Raw genomic sequence first — 17417 nt, 5'->3', positions numbered from 1 at the left:
TTTCACAGTATTAAGTTTTGTGTTTCTTGTTAAAACCTGAGCTTTTTCAATGCTATTGTGAATGGGACTATTTTCTTGACTTTCTTTTTGTATGCTCATTGCAAACAGAGCACAACTGTTTTTTGTATACCGATTTGGTATCTTGCAATCTTGCTGAACCCTTTAGTCCTAATAAGTTTAGTAGATTCCTTAGGTTTTTCTATATATAAGATAATGCTATCTGTGAATACAGTTTTATTTTTTCCTTTCCAATCTGGATGCCTTTTACTTATTTTTCTTGCCTAATTGCCCAGATTAGAACTTTCGGTATAATGTTGACTAAAAGTAATGATACTGGATATCTTGTCTTGTTCTTGATCTTAGGGGAAAAGCATCTAGTCTTCCACCAATAAATATTTCAACTCTAAGTTTTTCATAGTTGCATTCTATCAAGTTGAGGTTGCTTTCGATTCTGTCAATGGTACTTCAGAATTTTAAAACTAAACTCATCTTTATCTGCTGACAAACCCAAAGTGCTCCCATTCTTGTTATCTCTTAGTTGGTACCAGTATTTACCAGTTTTAGGTTGGATTTCCTAGAGGCAGAGTCTAAGCAAGGATTCTGTGCAAATGGTTTATAGAAGTAGTGCTCTCAAGTAAAAACTATAATTAAATGAGGGAAGCAAGATAGGAAAGAAGAGAAAGTTAGGCAAATATATAGGTTAAGGTGCTAAGGCGTGAACTCTAGAACATAAATGGCACATTTGCCCCACTCTGAAGAAAGGGGGGGGGGGCAGATCTTGTACCTCAGTATCATTTGCTGATAGAGCAATTTCTGATTGTCTGTCATTACTGTCAAAGCAATACCTACCAGAATCCTGACTTCTTTGTGGAAATTGACACACTTTCCAAGAATGTCCAGAAGTGGCTTCTGTTGACACAGAGTAGTTCTTAAGGATCCAGCAGCCCTCACTTGCAGGCTTAAGGGGATCTGGGCAGGATACCAACTATGCCCTGGTATACTCTACATGTGGCACTGCTCATATCCATTTGCTTATACATTAAGTTCACCCCATCTAGTCAGGCACTTTCTCCTGCATTCCAGTTAGTCACAATTTCTGTGAACACTTAAAAGAGGAGTTGCTGCACTTGGTTCTGAAGCTATAAATGATATTCATCATCCTCCTTCTTGACCACCCATTCTAGTTTCAGCTCCCTCTAGACTAAGTTTTATGCTGACCTAGGTGGCTGACCTGGTAGAGTGACTCAGATCCTGATCCCTGAAGATTCTCAGCCCTGGTGACCATGCCCATTTACTTTTTTTTTTTTTTTTTTTTTTTTTTTTGACAGCTAGAGTTAGTGAGAGAGAAAGAGAAAGGTCTTCCTTCCGTTGGTTCACTCCCCAAATGGCTGCTATGGCCGGCGCTGTGCTGATCCGAAGACAGGAGCCAGGTGCTTCCTCCTGGTCTCCCAAGCACTTGGGCCATCCTCCACTGCCCTCCCGGGCCACAGCAGAGAGCTGGACTGGAAGAGAAGCAGTCGGGACTAGAGCTTGGAGCCTATATGGGATGGCAGCGCCACAGGTGGATTAACCAAGTGAGCCATGGCGCTGGCCCCCCCACTTACACTTAAAACTAGGTATGGGAGAACCAAGAGATATCATAGGGAACACTTTGCATCATACTTTCTTCTTTTCCCATTTTATAGCAGCAGTATTATCTCCTTAGAAATTACAAGTCAATTATACTGTGGCGGTATGGTTCTTTTCTTTGCCTGCTAAGTTTGCTGAACCCAGAGTGATCAGATGGCAACCACATCTTTAAGTTTACTGAGATTCTTCTGTAGTACCTTATGGAAGCCTATCCATTTTGGGAACTAGTACCTCTAGACCTACAGAGCTTCAAGTTGCATGGACAGGAACCACAAATTCCTCAAGCAGACTGCTAGGAATAGTGCCAAACAGGATCACTCTTATTTCCACTCCTTGGTTCCAGAGCCTACTGGTGATAAAGCACCCTATAAAGAAAGTTTATTCTGTATTGTGAAAGACATGCCTTGCTTACACAACTGCCCCTTCAAAATGTCATCCCACTGCTCCACCAGGCCAGTACATCCTGAATGAATCTGGTAGGATCAGTGGACCCTACAACCCACTTGACTATAGTAATGTGCCCACTGCATGCCTGCTTTGCCTTATTCCATGGCATTATGTTGGACCTCATAGCAGTAGATCAGATATTTATATTAAGTCCTTGGATGGTAACACTGATTAAGGTACTGTAGACAGGATAGGCAAACAAAATGTTTCAATCCTGGTGAGGGTAAATGTTTGCCTCTTTCAAACAAGAAAGTCTCAGTGTAATCAACTCACCACTAAGTAGCTGATTATTCTCCTTGAGTATTACTGAATTGGGGGCGCACAGTTTTGGATGTTTAGCTTTGGCAGCAGCTAAATCAGCCTCTGTTAACAGAAGAGTCCATGTTAATAAGCCAATGAGTCTCCATCTGTCACTATGGTGACTACAAATATATGAGCTTTCTGTGCAAGCACCAGATAGCTGAGGTACTCCTGACCAAATCATCCTAACCACTTGCTTGGCTGGTGAATACTTGAATAGGTGCCAGTCACTGATCCATCCAAATGCTCTTCATTAAACTTTGTTGACCTTTGAGAACCTTGACCAACCAACTCACCAGCAGTGTGGGTTCATATATAGCCTTATCTCCAGCCACCTTTTCCTCCAAAGTAGATACTCAAGTATACTGCCTGAAGCCCCATACACTGAAAAGATTTCTTCTCTTATTGTCTTTCAGGGCCACTCTTGAGTGGGGCTACAGTGAAAAGCTGTCGGTATCCGGCTTGCCCCAGCATATTAAACCAACGAACCTATTCATCAACTAAACATGATTTTTTCCCCTCCTCTTCTATCAGATAGTTCATGTGGCCATTAGATATGAGCTGACAGAAAGGTGGTAACAGAGCTAATCCTGAGGTTCCTTGTTACCTCTGCCACCAAATTTGCTTGGGCTGCTTCTTGAATGTACCATTTCCATTTTTAAGATGGACAGCTACTGTTGTCCACACAACTTTATCATTTGGCTGAGCTGATGATAACTAATTATATAGGCAACTATCAGGGCCTGACAGCATGCCAGGAGATACTTTTCAAATGGTAAAATTTTCTTTGCTGAAGACACCATCATTTACTTCAGAATCCTGAAGGTCTGGGCTGGAACTCCAACTGGAGATTGCCAGGGAAACCACACTGCATCTCTTCCTGCAACAGAGACCTCTAGTACCATGGAATTTTTCAAGTTATATGGCTTCCTGGACCTACTGCAGAATCTTTTCTTGCATCCCAAGTGCAGAATATATGCCTCCAAAAACTAACAGGCCTGCAATAACCCGTCCTTTACTTCAGATGGCATATGCCAGAATGCTCCAACACCACTGGACTCAAATTTCACCAACGGGGCAGGTCCCTGCCATTTCTATAGTTTTATCTCCCACTGTCTTGAGAACACATTTCCCACCAAGGATTCCAGAGTTCTGACACTGCTGAAACTCCAATCGTGCAACTGGTTAGCAGTCAGCATGCACATGGTGCTAACAGAGGCAACCATTAACACTTCTTGGTCGTCAGGATAGGATTGATTAACATATCCTTCATACCTGATTAACATAACCACTGAGGTGGGTGTTTGTTGCACTAGTTAAGAGGCTGGCATCCCACACTGGGGTGCCTGGTTTGACTGCTGGATCCACTTCTGATTCCAGCTTCCTGCTAATACACATTCTGGGAGGCAGTAGACAATGATTCAAGTACTCAGGTCCTTGCCCCTCAACTGAGAGACCTGAACTGAATTTGGGCCTCCTGGTTTTGGCCTGGCCCAGCCCCCAGCTGTTGTGGGATTAGGGGAGTGAATCAGCAAATGGAAGAGATCTGTCTACCTTTCAAACAAATTTTTTTAAAAACTTAATTGAAAAATTAAAAAAGATGAAATAGCTCCTAAACATTAGAGCAAAACAAAAACAAATATCTTAAATTTTTAAAAACCCCAAAACCTTAATACACCAAATGTGATATTCTGTGGAATGCCCAGGTCCCTTTATCCTATACTATGACAAGGGGAGTATTAACATAGCTCTAGGTCAAGACTGTGAAAATACAATGGTACTCCAAAAACTTCATGGAAATGGGGTTGAAAGGTAAGTTCATTTTGGTGCAAAAATTTTTGAAATCCATGCATTTCCATGTCTTCAAACTTCATGAAAAATGTGTATTAGGAAAAAACTGCTTAGATTTCTATTTATCCTGAATTTTCCGAAGTCCCCTTGCATAGGTACTTCCGAAAGTCTTGGAAAATTCACATTGTTTTAAAAAAATATCTACTCGTTTTCATCTACCATTTGAAAGGCAGAACAACACTGAGTCAGATCACTCCTTAAATGCCCACAACAGCCATGCTAGGGGAGAGACAGGGAGGGAAAGACAATTCTTCCATCCTCTGGTTCATTCCTCAAATGGTTGCAACGGCCAGGGCTGAGCCAGGCTGAAGCCCAAGAGTCTGGAACTCTATCCTGGTCTCCCCAAGGATGGCAGAGGCCCAAGCACTTGAATCATCACCTGTTACCTCTCAGGATACATTAGCAGGAAGCTAGATTGGAAGCAGAGTAGCCAGGATTGATCCAGCACTCTGTTACTGTGGCATTCTAAGCAGTAGCTTAAACCTGCTGTGCCACAATGCCTGCCCCTACATTATCTTTCAATTCTATTTTTACCATGAACTTTTTTGAAGGTTTCTCATATTGCTGTACATCCTTGCAAATACCAGAATGCTTCTGATACTCCTTTCTGATAGTGTTCAGATCAGTAATAATATTCACTAGATTAGGGTTTCACATACCTTGCTTTCGAGAGTTAAGCATTCCCATTAGACCTTTGCTATGTCAGGATCCTATCACCTCATCACTACTAGGGAACTAAGTTCTTTAACATCTTCCACTTGGCTCAATCTACAGAAATAGCTAATTCCAAACTTCTCAAAGACGCTGGCACCCTTAAATCAGATAGTAAATAGTTCAGGTTTTACAGGCTATGTGGTCTGTCATAACTACTCCATTTTGCTATTGTAGCACAAAAACATCCACAGACAACATGTAAATGACTGTGTCAATAAAATTTTATTTACAAAAATAGGCAGTGGACCAGATTTGACTTGTGGGATATAGTTTGCTGATCCATGTGCTAACAGCCACATACCTATACCAGAGGCTGTGTTACTCAGTCCAGTAAAGAAACCATGTTGAAGAACACTGAAATTAAGATTACTTCTGGCTGTTTGCCAATAGTCCATTGTCATCCACCATAAGCCATGTAGTTGTTGCAAAGGCCCAACAGGTGAAACAAATGAAGTGTATGATCCTTTAGATCTTTAAGGGTAGAAGCAATCTCTGCCACTTCTCACACAGTACCATTTTTAATATTTATTACCTTGGCAGATGTGGCAATGTTTCAGGAGCTGCTTCTAGGTCTTTTTGCCAACTGCTAAATATGTTCATTTTGATTACACATCTGGAAACTGGAAAATGACCCGAAAGTGAGCTTCAGGATCCACTGAGACATACTTGGGTCAGTACTGATTATCTGGCCCCATATTTCTTAATGAGAGCAGGGCTGGGAGTATTGTTGAGTATAGGCACTGAGGTGGTGTTTTGGGTCCCTGAGCATCAGTGGCAACTCAGATCCTATATCTCTGTTTCCTAACTCAAAATCTGGGTATTCTTCTTTCCCCACTGTAGGATTAACAGAGTAAATGGTTCTCTTTAAATTGATAGTTTGTGAGGCTGGCATGGTGATACAGCAGGTTAAGCCACGACCTGCAACATGAGCATACCAATATGAGCACTGGTTTGAGTCCCAGCTATTCCACTTCCAACGCAGCTCCCTACTAATATGCCTGAGAAAAGAGCAGAAGATGGCCCAAGTACTTGGGCCCCTGTCATCCAGGTGGGAAGAGCCCTGGATGGAGTTCCAGATTCTGGGCTTCAGCCTGGCTCAGCCCTGGCCGTTGCAACCATTTGAGGAATGAACCAGAGGATGGAAGATTTGTCTTTCCCTCCCTGTCTCTCCGCTTCTCTCTGTAACTCTACCTTTCAAATAAATGTATCTAAAAAAAGAAAAAAAATTTTAGCTTGTGAATCTAAGAACAGTCTCATGCTTAGCAACTGGGCAAGAAATTGTGATTTTTTTTCACTGAAATTATTATCTCAAACCTTCTCTCCTTGGCTGCCTATCTGGCTTCTAGGACCCCCACATTCTACTAGTCATCTCCATTTTGACCTTTTACCCTTAGAGAAATTCACCTACCTTGCTCCCAGGGGTTAAGTCTTGCCACTCTGGCCTTTGCTGTCAGGCATGATCTTTTTAGGTCCATTGCTTTCAGGGCAATCAGTTCTTGAACATCTCCATTAGCTTCAATCTACAAAAATGGCCACTTCTAAACTTTCAAGGATGCTAATACTCCTTCATCAGTGTCTTTCCTAGTGCCTTTATTTTAAAAAAATTCCTCAGGCCCTTCTGAAGAATCTGGTCAACTGATAGCTTTTCCAGTGTTACATAACATTCGGTCTTACCTGCCCATTTCCTCAAAGCCTTCTTTTCCTTTTCTGTATGTTCTGCCATCTCCACTTTCTTTAACGTGGGCCACCATTTTTCCCAGGCTCCCCAAAGCCAACAGTATAAAACTGCCTTGTGGGGCTTTTACAACATGCTTCAGAATCACAGAAAAATGTCCCCACTATCACAATTTCTGCATGAATTCAAGTGTTAATTCATTAAGACATCCAAACAACCATATGTTTTCTACCTAACATACACAATTTTTTAGCAAATGAACACTTCCTTTGAAAGCAGCAAAAATATTTCATATGCAACTTAAATTCTAAGCTTTGTAACGGTTATTTTTTTTTTTTTTTTTTTTTGACAGGCAGAGTGGACAGTGAGAGAGAGAGACAGAGAGAAAGGTCTTCCTTTTGCCGTTGGTTCACCCTCCAATGGCCGCCGCAGCTGGCACGCTGCGGCCGGCGCACCGCGCTGATCCAATGGCAGGAGCCAGGAGCCAGGTGCTTTTCCTGGTCTCCCATGGGGTGCAGGGCCCAAGCACCTGGGCCATCCTCCACTGCACTCCCTGGCCACAGCAGAGGGCTGGCCTGGAAGAGGGGCAACCGGGACAGAATCCGGCGCCCCGACCGGGACTAGAACCCGGTGTGCCGGCGCCGCTAGGCGGAGGATTAGCCTAGTGAGCCGCGGCGCCGGCCTCTAACGGTTATTTTTAAGCAGCAAAGAAGGCTGTAAGAATGCCAGAGATGTCCTTACAGTGATACATTCTTGCTGAAGAACAAGTTCTCTCAAAACAACTCTTGTACAGAAGTACAGAAATGTTATCCCTTTGATTACGATCTATGGAGATACTCTAAGAAGGGCCCTAGAGCAGTGCTATTCATACATTGATGGTTTGTAGACTTTTGTTGGTCTGAAACAGTTTTTTACCAGTCTGTGACATGAGGATTTAGAAATCAAGAAACTTTTTAGCATTTGACGTTGTATGTATCCAACTACATGACCAGTGGACTTACCCTGCTGAAAAGAGTCTGGATAGTCTTAGGTGTTGCCAAACTTAGACAGTAGGAAAGCACAGAGTGTAAATTGTATACCACATGTAAACTGTATATCATGGGCAATGGAAATGCATATTGATACGAAGGATTAGCTGTTTCAGAAACAAAAAACCTAGTCCTCTACCACACTGTTTGAAAAGGATTGCTCTACAGTACCAAGCTCCATTCCACTACAAGTCCTAGAATCATTCAAATAGTTATTCTGGAACAGAGCCATCTTGAGGTCAATTTGCTCTTGTTCAATCAAAGTAACAATGAAAATAAATGCACTGAGAACACAGCTAACATGGATCAGGGCATCTACTTAGATTCCTGGAGTAAGCTCCGGCCAGGTCAGCAAAAGTGAGAATTTTAACTAGGACAATGAGCACAAGGAACAGGATCCATTTGTTCTTCCTTCCTCCTCTCTATCCTTGTCTAGTTTTTGGCTGTAGCTTTAAGGAGAGAATTTTGGAATTTAGACCCCATGGCCAGCATCACAAGTCTGTATTTTTCCAATCTCTCACAGAGTACAGGAGTTCACATTCAGACCTGGGCTCTCCCATGCTTTGGTAACTTACAGAAAGTGGACCTTCTCAAACAACCTGGGGCCTCAAGATCATTTCCTTCTTTGCCAATATCACAGAAGGTGTGGGATCACTGCAGGGGGCAGGGGTGGGGTGGGAGGTCTGAACCCACAGGAAAGGGGCATGTCAGAATACCAAGCTGCTCTGACAAGAGTCATTTTTTGAATAACAATAACTGGTCATTCATACATTGAGCAGAACAGAGCCTCACCCAACATATGGCAACCAAGGTCCGTAGATCCACTGGGAGCCTCAGAAAGGGCAAGATCAGCTCAAAGAGAAATAATTTACAATACAAGTCAAAATATATTGCTAACACTAGTGTGAAATGTTGAAATACAATGCCAAGTGAAGGGCTTTCCAGACTGAAATATGGCTGTCCAGTCTCCTTTGCCAACTCAGGGGCAGACTGAGCTCTGCAGGCAGGTGGTAGTGGATCCTGGAGCCAAATGTTACAGAAAACTAGTCTCCTAACATTTCTCACTGTGCATCTTACAGAGCTGAGGAAGATCAGAAAAAGACCTAGATGAAAAATAGGCCACACTCTCACTCACAATATTTATTAGACACTGCCCCACGGGGCCTGCAGGAAAAGGGACCCAGGCTACATCCCTCCCCCTTTCCCTTCCTGAACCAAGGATTCTAAGGGGATTGGGTGTATTAAATAAGTCAGAATGTATTTGGGAAGAATGGTCTTTTCATTTCTCCAATCTGATACTACCATCAAGTTTTCCAGGGACAGAGGGAGTCAGTGAGAGGTGGATGAACTAGATAATGAGAAAAAAGGATGGGCCCTTCTTTGTAATAGCTTGGACTCAGCAGGGTTGGAATAAACAAGTATCTTACAGTGGGTGGTAAGAGGACAGGCAAAAGAAGGCAGTCAAGGCTGGGCTCACCCAGACCAAACAGCATAGTAGGAAAGACCAGGGTAATAACTTCAGTTCTCGGGTTGGAATAGGGAGTTGAGGGCTCAGCACCTAGAGAGAGGAGAATCCCAGGCTTCTCTTCTAACTCCATTCTGATTACACGCAAAAGCCCTTTCTCTTCAGGGAATTCACAATAGTCTGTCTAAAAGTTAGAGGACATAGTGACAGACTTACAGCCCCAGCCCAGGCTAAGTCTCTCCCCATTTTCATTCTGCCTGAGAAAACTGTAGAAATACAGAATCTCAGGACTCTGCCCCTACTCCCTAGATAGAAGAGGGAGTAGAGACAAGGCACAAAGACCCTGGGCATCAGTGTGGCCACATACAACATTTTGGAGTGAGAGGAAGACACATGTCCTCAAAGAGATGCCTTCCTTCACCTGGCAGCTGGGCCTTTGTTAGCAGCAAAAACCACAAGGGAGTAGGGCTCACAGAAATGGCCTGCAGAGCAGATCCTATTCCTAGGAATAGGAAAAGCCTCAGGTGGTATGGCACAGTCTTGGATGGGATGAGAGGCCAGTGGGCAGACTGCTCCAGCAGATGACATTACTGCCTCAGTTCCCAATGGTTCTGCTGACTCCAGATGTTCCCCATGGCTGGGACTCAGGGAGGAACACGTGTTGTGTTTCACATGATCAGACACTGTTCACCACTGGCACCTGGTGGGCCCGACAGATTGAGGGCATCCAGGTCAAAGTTGAGGCCAGGAGGCTGGAGAAGAGATGAAGGGATTCAGATAACTCATATTTCAGGTCAGAACTTCTGCAGGTCCATCCCCAGTAGCCACAATCATCATCTTAGGTAGAATCACCAGAGGTTACAGAATTTTGGAAACTGGGCTGAGATTAGTGCTTAGGAGAAAACATACTCACCATCTCCCCAGCCAGTTCTTTTGGAGGATGGCCCAAATCCTGTAGCTGGAAAATGAGGAAAGAGGAACATGAACCAGAGGAAAATCTCAGAAAGGACAGGAATCTGATTAGCGCTCTCTCTGATCACGTGGTCTCTGGTCACAAGGCCTTGCTGGTGCTCCTTCTTCCAGCTGGGCTTAGTAGCACAGCATCATTCCCAGATACCTCCTCCAGTGGACACTCATGTGGTCAGCACTGACGGGCAGATGGCAAGAGGGGGCCCTACCTGCTGCATAAGATCCAGCACCATCTCAAAACGAGCCTTCTGGGTGGCCTCATTGTCTGTAGGTGTCTCTGCCTCAAACTGTTCACATATTTTGCCCATGACACTGTGCTGCTCCTGGTATTTTTCATACTGCTCTGGGGGTAGAGATTCCCGGTGACTCTGTAACCATTCTGGATACTAATGAAAGACAGAACATGTGGGGAAAAAATTAAGTGAACAACTGACAGGAAAAGATAACAAGAACAATATGCATTTTACATTTTACATTTGTAAATTTTCAATTTTACATTTACAAATTTTATATTTGTAAAAAGGAGGGGAGACACAGAAATAAGCAATGCATCACAAGAAGTAGGATGGACTCCAGCCAGATCATTTGCCTATATTAGCATTTATGGTCACCAGAGACTGGCAAAATATTTCTGTGCAGGGACAGATAGCAAATATCTCAACATACATTCCTCCCGGATTCACAGCCATGAGGAGCTTAATCACAACTGCTTTGTGTCACTTCTACATTTTACTGCTTCAGTAAAACTGTCAGCTCTTTGATGGGACTGTCATTTAAATTACTCTTAAATTATTCATGATATAAAGCCAAAGAATCTTCAGTGAATCATTGTTGGAGAAACCAATGAAGACAGAAGTATAAGAAGGTGGCCAGGGGCCGGTGCTGTGGTGTAGCGGGTAAAGCTGCCGCCTGTAGTGCCGGCATCCCATATGGACACCAGTTCAAGACCTGGCTGCTCCACTTCTGATCCAGCTCTCTGCTTTGGCCTGGGAAAGCAGTAGAAGATGGCCCAAGGCCTTAGGCCCCTGCACCCACGTGGGAGACCCGGAAGAAGCTCCAGGCTCCTGGCTTGGGATCAGCACAGCTCCGGCCTTTGTAGCCAATTGGGGAGTTAACCAGCGGATGGAAAACCTTTCTCTCTCTCTCTCTCCTTCTGTTTAACTCTTTAAAATAAATAAATAATTCTTAAAAAAAAAAAAAAAAAAAAAAGGAGGCCAGCCCTGTGGTACAGCAGGAAAAGCTTGTGATGCTGGCATTGTACATTAGGATGCCAGTTCAAGTCCTGGCTGCTCCACTTCTGATGCAGTTCTCTGCTAACATGCCTGGGAAGACAGCAGGTTATGGTTCAAATACTTGGACTCCTAACACCCACACAGGAGACCAGGATAGAGTTCCTGGCTCCTTGTGTTCAGACTGTCTGGCACTAGTCACCTTGGCTATCTAGGGAGTCAAATGGAGGAGCTCTCCGTCTCTCCTTCTCTGTCATTCTACCTTTCAAATAAATATATTTTTTTAATTTAAAAAAAGAGATTGATCAGACAATCCCAGAGTCTTGAACCAGTTTACAGAAAACTCGAACTAAAAGGATTCCCGCCATACCCTACAGCCTTCTTAAAAATAAAAGATTTATTTATTTGAAAGGCAGAGTGACAGAGGGAGGAGAAACAGAGATCTTCCATCCACTGATTTACTCCCCAAATGGCCACAACATCTAGGGCTTGGCCAGCCCAAAGCCAGGAGCCCAGAACCCCAGGACCCAAGTACTTCCCAGGAGAATTAGCAGATTGCTGGATAGGAAGTGGAGTATTTGGGACTTGAACTAGCTTTCTGATATGGGATGCCCGGATCACAAGCAGCAGTTTAACCCACTGTTCACAACAGTGGCCCTAGGATTTCCCCATCTTCCCCAGCCATTCTCAGTGTGGTATTTGTGCTCTCACACAGACACAACTTCCCCACTCTCCAATCCTTCCCACGCCAAATAAATAAAGGAGAAAAAAACAGAGGGACTTGTGCACTTGATTTACTCTTTCCCCACAGGCTCTAGTAGACAAAGTAGCCCATATGAGTTGCTATGATACAGAGCAAGGGGAAAAAGCAGAGTTTGGAAGTTCACAAACCTTTTCTGTGATCTCCTTCAGTGATGGATATAGTACATCCTTGGATAACAGGTTCTGCATAATACTCTGCATGATGGGGAGAATGTTCCCTTCTCCATCCCCTTCATCCATGCCCAGCCCTTCCATGGCCTTGGTCAGCTCCTCTTCTGACATGCCTGAGTTCTAGATAGGACAAGAGAGAGATGAGTAGGTATACTGTCTTCTCGGGATCCTCGCCACCGTCTCAGGTGGTAAAGAACCATCTAAAATTGTCGATTACAAAACAGTGAGGAAGGGCCAGACTGAGGATGATACACACAGGAGCCAGCATTCTGCTGACGCAGCTGGTGAAGTGTGTGGACCACAAGCCCTCACCTGAAGGTCAGTGGCGTTTTTGGCCAGTCCACTGAGTGTCTCCTTCAGGCAAGAAGTAAATTCTTGTTGGGAGGTTGCATCACTGCCTAAGAAAGATCAAAAGGGCCAAGACCACTTAGGATTTTAACCATTCCCTTGCCTGGACTGACCTGGTTTCCAGCTTGGATACCAAGGACATGAAGCACCAACTAGTGAAATCTTTGAATACTCTACAGTTATTTTCACGATCAGTTCACAGTTTTACATGACTCCTTATCACTTTAGTCTCTGTAATGGAAACAGTTTTGAAAAATCTTTTCTATTACTTCCCAACCTATCTCATCTCTTCCATTAAGCAGGATTCTCATCCCTTCACCCATGGCTCACCCCACCACCTCACGGCTATGACATCATGATAGCTATCAATTTTGCTAAGAATTCTGGTGTCTTCGAGCAACAGACTTAAGAGGTCTGCTTAGACAGTCCCATTTTCTGGGGTCTTTACCCACTCTCCTTACCCACTCTCCCGGCAGCTTCTGAGAGCTTCTGGAACTGCTCCACCAGGTGGGGCTCTTCCTCAGCCAACTCCTTCATTGCTTTCTCAAACTCTGCAGTGGCTTGGGAAGCCAGCTCACTGTCAAACAGCTCCTGGAAAAACTTCTCTTGGGAGGCGAAAAGGGCATCCTGCAGAGGAGGGGCAACCACAGTACCTTTTACAGCACTGCACTTTGGCCTGGCCTCTCACAGAAGCCACAGGTAGTAGCTCTTGGAAATGCAGCGCCTCCCTCCTACCCACCTCCACAGGACATTCTAACCACCTATCCCAGTAAGGCATCTGGCCAGTGAGGGAGGGGTACAGGGGAGCATACCAATCCAACCATTTAAACCTACTTTTTTCCCAAGGAGGTTTCTTGAGATTCTTCCACTCAGCCTCAAGTCCCTGTTTCACAAGGGCTGAGGCCTGCAACAGCACTCAGCGATCTGAGGCCAAGGCACCCTTCCCCGCCTCCCCTCTGGCCCACAGGGGCCTGCCCCACCTCTGCTCAGAGCTGCATGCCCATCCCCGCCCCCTCCCTTAAGGGACTAGAATGTGTACTTTGGCAGTGTCTCCTGGCGATTTCTTCTGGGGCCCCGATGCATCGGGGGCCGTGGTGGTAGGAAGGGGTGCTGGGGAAGGTTTGGCTTTATCGAAATCATCAAGAGCACCTTCAGAGACAAGAGACACGGTGTGTGTGTTGGGGACAGATGAGGCTGTAAGGCTGGCTGGTTTCTGGGCAAAGCATTAGGAAAACGATCGTTCATATTGCCAACTTTCCTCAGTTTTGTCTCCCCCACCCAGCCAACCCATCAATAAGCATCCCACTTAGATTACCTAATTTACTGAGCTCAAACAGGAAGAAATTCCTTAAGGTGGGAAAAGCATCCCCTCAGAGCTGCGAGGATTACAGGGTTACAGTTCTGCACAGCCATCTGCACGCACATACTCTGATTCCTGAGAAATTCCATACAAATTTCCCACAAGAGCAGAGACCTAGGTGTCCTTACTCCCCTGAATGCACTCTGGAACGCTAAAGGGGATAATCTCTGGCAGGAAAGCACCAGATGTCCCACCTGCGTCCTGTTGGACTTGGTGCTAGCACAGACTGAGGATCTCCCTCTGTGCTCTATGGCGGGGAATTCAACTTTCTTACTCTCCAACTGAGTTCTCCCTTTGGTTTCTCCCTCTGCAGATAACCATCTGCCCATTTACTTGGCACTTGGCACACCTCACTGTTCTGTTCATTCTTCTGCCTGCCCACATCTCCGTGATTGGGTAAGAGATAGCAGTAAAATCACCTCTGCCCTGAAGAGCCTGTGTTGTCACCACCACTCTGCCTGCCAAGCCTAGGAAAGGGCCAAGCCCCACTCAGGGCAGGAAAGCGACAGAGAAGCGAAGGACAAGGCTAAGGGAGAAAAGAATCTCCGTGCTCTTTCAGAAGAGTGCACTCTCTTCCCCCGGGGGACTACTGCATCCTGTTTCTCAAATAGGAAAGGGGTTTGCTTGAACTAACATGACCAAAGAACTGCAGCAGGGGCCGGGAAAGGAGAAAGGTTTGGGAGGAGACAAAATTTTTGTGTTACAGATAACAGAAGGACACAATAAGAGTTAACGCAGGCAATCCGTGAAGGTTCACTCAGCCGCCCGCCCACCAAGGGCCAAAACTGCTGGGGGCAGGGAACAAGTTCGACTTCAAGAACTTGGTACTAATCAAAAGCAAAGGCAGGTTAGAGGAGGATCAGGAAGCACAGCCCTGACAAGGCCGGTTACCACTAGGCGAGCTCCCCTGCTGCCGCCACCCGGGAGCGGCCCGGTGACCCAGAGATCGAATCAGGGGTCGCAGTCAGAACTCCGCCCCCGCCCAACCTTGGCAGAGTCTCTCCCGCTCAGCCCCAAATATCTCAGGTTCACTTTACCCTCTGAATGGGTCCCTCATTCTCGCCCCCTTCGAGCCATTCCCATTACGGGCTCTTACTTTCCAGAAGCTCCTCCAATTCCCGGTCCGCTTCGGCCGCGGCACCACAACCTTCCTCTGCGGCCGCCATCTTGCTACCTCCGGCTTGCCGTAGGAGGAGGACACCGGCGCCGCGAGCCCCGCCCTCGCCCCGCCCCTTCCCGGCAGCCGCGGGTATTATTGGCCAGTGCAGAACCGCCCTCTTTAAAGGGACAGGAAGGTTTGGAATTGTTTTTGTTGTTTTCTCTCTTGCCTAGGACCGTTGAACCATGGAGAATGGGAGCTTAGTGTTGTGCTCTGCCTTCAGGTTCCCACTTTACCTAAATGAGTCTTTCATTATTTCTTCCAGAGCTGTGGGTAGGCCAGTTTGGGACAAACTGCTTAGGAATAACCAGAATCTGCATATATGACCAAAAAAAAAAAAAAAAAGACTCTTACAGCGCATAACGTAATATTTTCCCCCTCACTTCCTCTAGTATTTCATTCAAATGTCATCTCTGCAATGCTTTTCACCAAATAAAATTGCACCCCCCAAATTTCTAATTCCCCTCTCTTTTCTGACATCAAACACTATCTGATATACTATGTATTTTCCTTATTTATTCTGGTTTATTATTATTATTATTATTAATCCCCAATCCTGTAGAGTATAAGCAGAATAAAGACAAAGGTTTTCTTCTATTGTCTTCACTGTTATATCCCCAGCTCCTGCCCCAGGGCTTACAATTTGGTCAGCACTCATTGGTCACTTTTTGTTCTTCCAGATCCTAGTCAAGCACAGTTCTCTGCTGAATCTAGTGGGTATCTCTCAGGCCCTATTAGAAAACTGTAGTTCTACGGGTCAGGTGTTGAGCATAGCGGTTAACATGTCAGTTGGGATGCCCACATTCTACACCGATTGGCGTGCCAGGGTTCAAGGCCAGCTATGCTCCAGATTCCTACTAATACACACTTTGGGAGGGAGCAGGTGATGGCTCAGGTACTTGAGTCCCTGCCAACCACGTGGCAGACCCGGACTGAATTCCCAGCTTTGGCCACACCCAGCTCTGAGCTGTTGTGGGCATTTCAGGAGTGAACCAGCAGATGGAAGATCCTCATCATTCTGTCTCTCTGCCCTTCAAATAAATAATTTTTAAAAAATAAGATTTATTTGAAAGGCAGAGTTACAGAGTGAGGAGAGAGATCTTCCATCTGATGGTTCACTCCTCAGATGGCCACAAGGGAACCAGGAACTTCTTCCAAGTCTCTATTGTGGGTGGCAGGGGCCCAACCACTTGGGCCATCTTCTGTTGCTTGCCCAGGCAATTAGCAGAGAGTTGGATCAGGAGTGAAGCAACTGGGACTCAAACCAGCTCCCATATGGAATGCTAGCAGAGGAGGCAGTGGTTTAACCCACTGCACCACAACGCCTGCCCCAAACAGATAAATTTTTAATACAAAACCTTGTCAAATTAAAGGACGCAGGGTCAGGAACTTCTAACCCAAGTTAGAGAAAACAACTCTGGGACCTTAGGGTGAGCAAGAGGGAAATCCAAATGTAGTAGTGATGAGCCTGCCTTCCCTGACTGACTTACTCTCTTTACACAGAACCCAGTCTCTGAGGGAATGAAGGTAGGAGAGGCTCAGATTGAGAACATTCTAGACGCCACTTTCCTCTTTTTGAATTGCTCTACTCAGATGTCAGAATATAGCAACTGTTTAAATCTGCTTTGGCACTTAAAGAGTGCATCTTTCATTAAAGTCTTGTGCTGAACACAGCGGAGAATACAGAAATCAAGACCAGCCCCTGTTGTAAGGTAGTTGACTGGCAGTCTGCTGGAGGTACAAATAGATATAAACAGTTAAGTATGTCTCTCTTTTTTTAAAAAAATATTTATTTGAGAGGAAGAGTTACAGACACAGGGCGGGAGAGACAAAGTATTCTCTCCGCTGGTTCACTACCCTAATGGCCACAACACCAGAGCTGGGCAGATCTGAAGCTAGGAGGCAGAAGCCAACAGTTTCTTCCCAGTCTCCCATGTAGGTGAAGGGGCCATCTTCCACTGCTTTCCTAGGCCACTAGTAGGAAGCTGGACTGGAAGTGGAGCATCTGGGACTCAAATCAGCACCCAAATGGGATGCCAGCAACACAGAATAAGGCTTAGCTTACTATGTCACAGCACTGGCCCCATTAAGTATGTCCTAAAAGAGGTGAAGAAAAGTGTTATAAAGGTTAGATAAGAGAAATCAGATCTAAATGAAAATATCTTCCAAGTTGCTTCATCACCCTCATACTGAGCTTCTTAAACATACATTTAATTACTATGTCGGAGGACCAGCATTGTGGCATTAGGGAGTTGGATCGCTGTGTTCTGTGGTGCTGGCATCCCATGGGGATTCCATGAATCTTGACTG

General features: G+C 45.2%; 1 protein-coding gene across 9 annotated transcripts in view; it reads right to left on the bottom strand.

Annotated features, from left to right (window-relative positions):
* DCAF8 (DDB1 and CUL4 associated factor 8) overlaps positions 1-15180 on the bottom strand; it is a 75178-nt gene extending 59998 nt beyond the window's left edge. For 5 of the 9 annotated variants that reach the window (XR_011390341.1, XR_518099.4, XR_011390342.1 and 2 more), the window contains exons 1-7: positions 15045-15173; positions 13628-13737; positions 13050-13215; positions 12553-12638; positions 12199-12360; positions 10288-10464; positions 10023-10067 (exon numbers count right to left, since the gene is read on the bottom strand). Coding sequence is in view for 5 of the 9 variants with exons in the window: in XM_008264223.4 (XP_008262445.1) it covers positions 10023-10067; positions 10288-10464; positions 12199-12360; positions 12553-12638; positions 13050-13215; positions 13628-13737; positions 15045-15114 (816 nt within the window). In the remaining 4 variants the exon portion in view is untranslated. Of the gene's footprint in view, positions 1-1290; positions 6462-8769; positions 9862-10022; positions 10068-10287; positions 10465-12198; positions 12361-12552; positions 12639-13049; positions 13216-13627; positions 13738-15044 lie in introns of those variants that run through there. The other 4 variants (XM_051858478.2, XM_008264235.4, XM_017345756.3 and 1 more) reach the window with 4 other exon arrangements.
* Positions 15181-17417: the final 2237 nt, after the last annotated feature.

Source organism: Oryctolagus cuniculus, chromosome 7 (assembly GCF_964237555.1).
Source record: "Oryctolagus cuniculus chromosome 7, mOryCun1.1, whole genome shotgun sequence".
NCBI lineage: Eukaryota > Metazoa > Chordata > Mammalia > Lagomorpha > Leporidae > Oryctolagus > Oryctolagus cuniculus.
The sequence above is the reverse complement of the archived record's forward strand: the minus strand, read 5'-3'. Positions and strand labels throughout refer to the sequence as shown.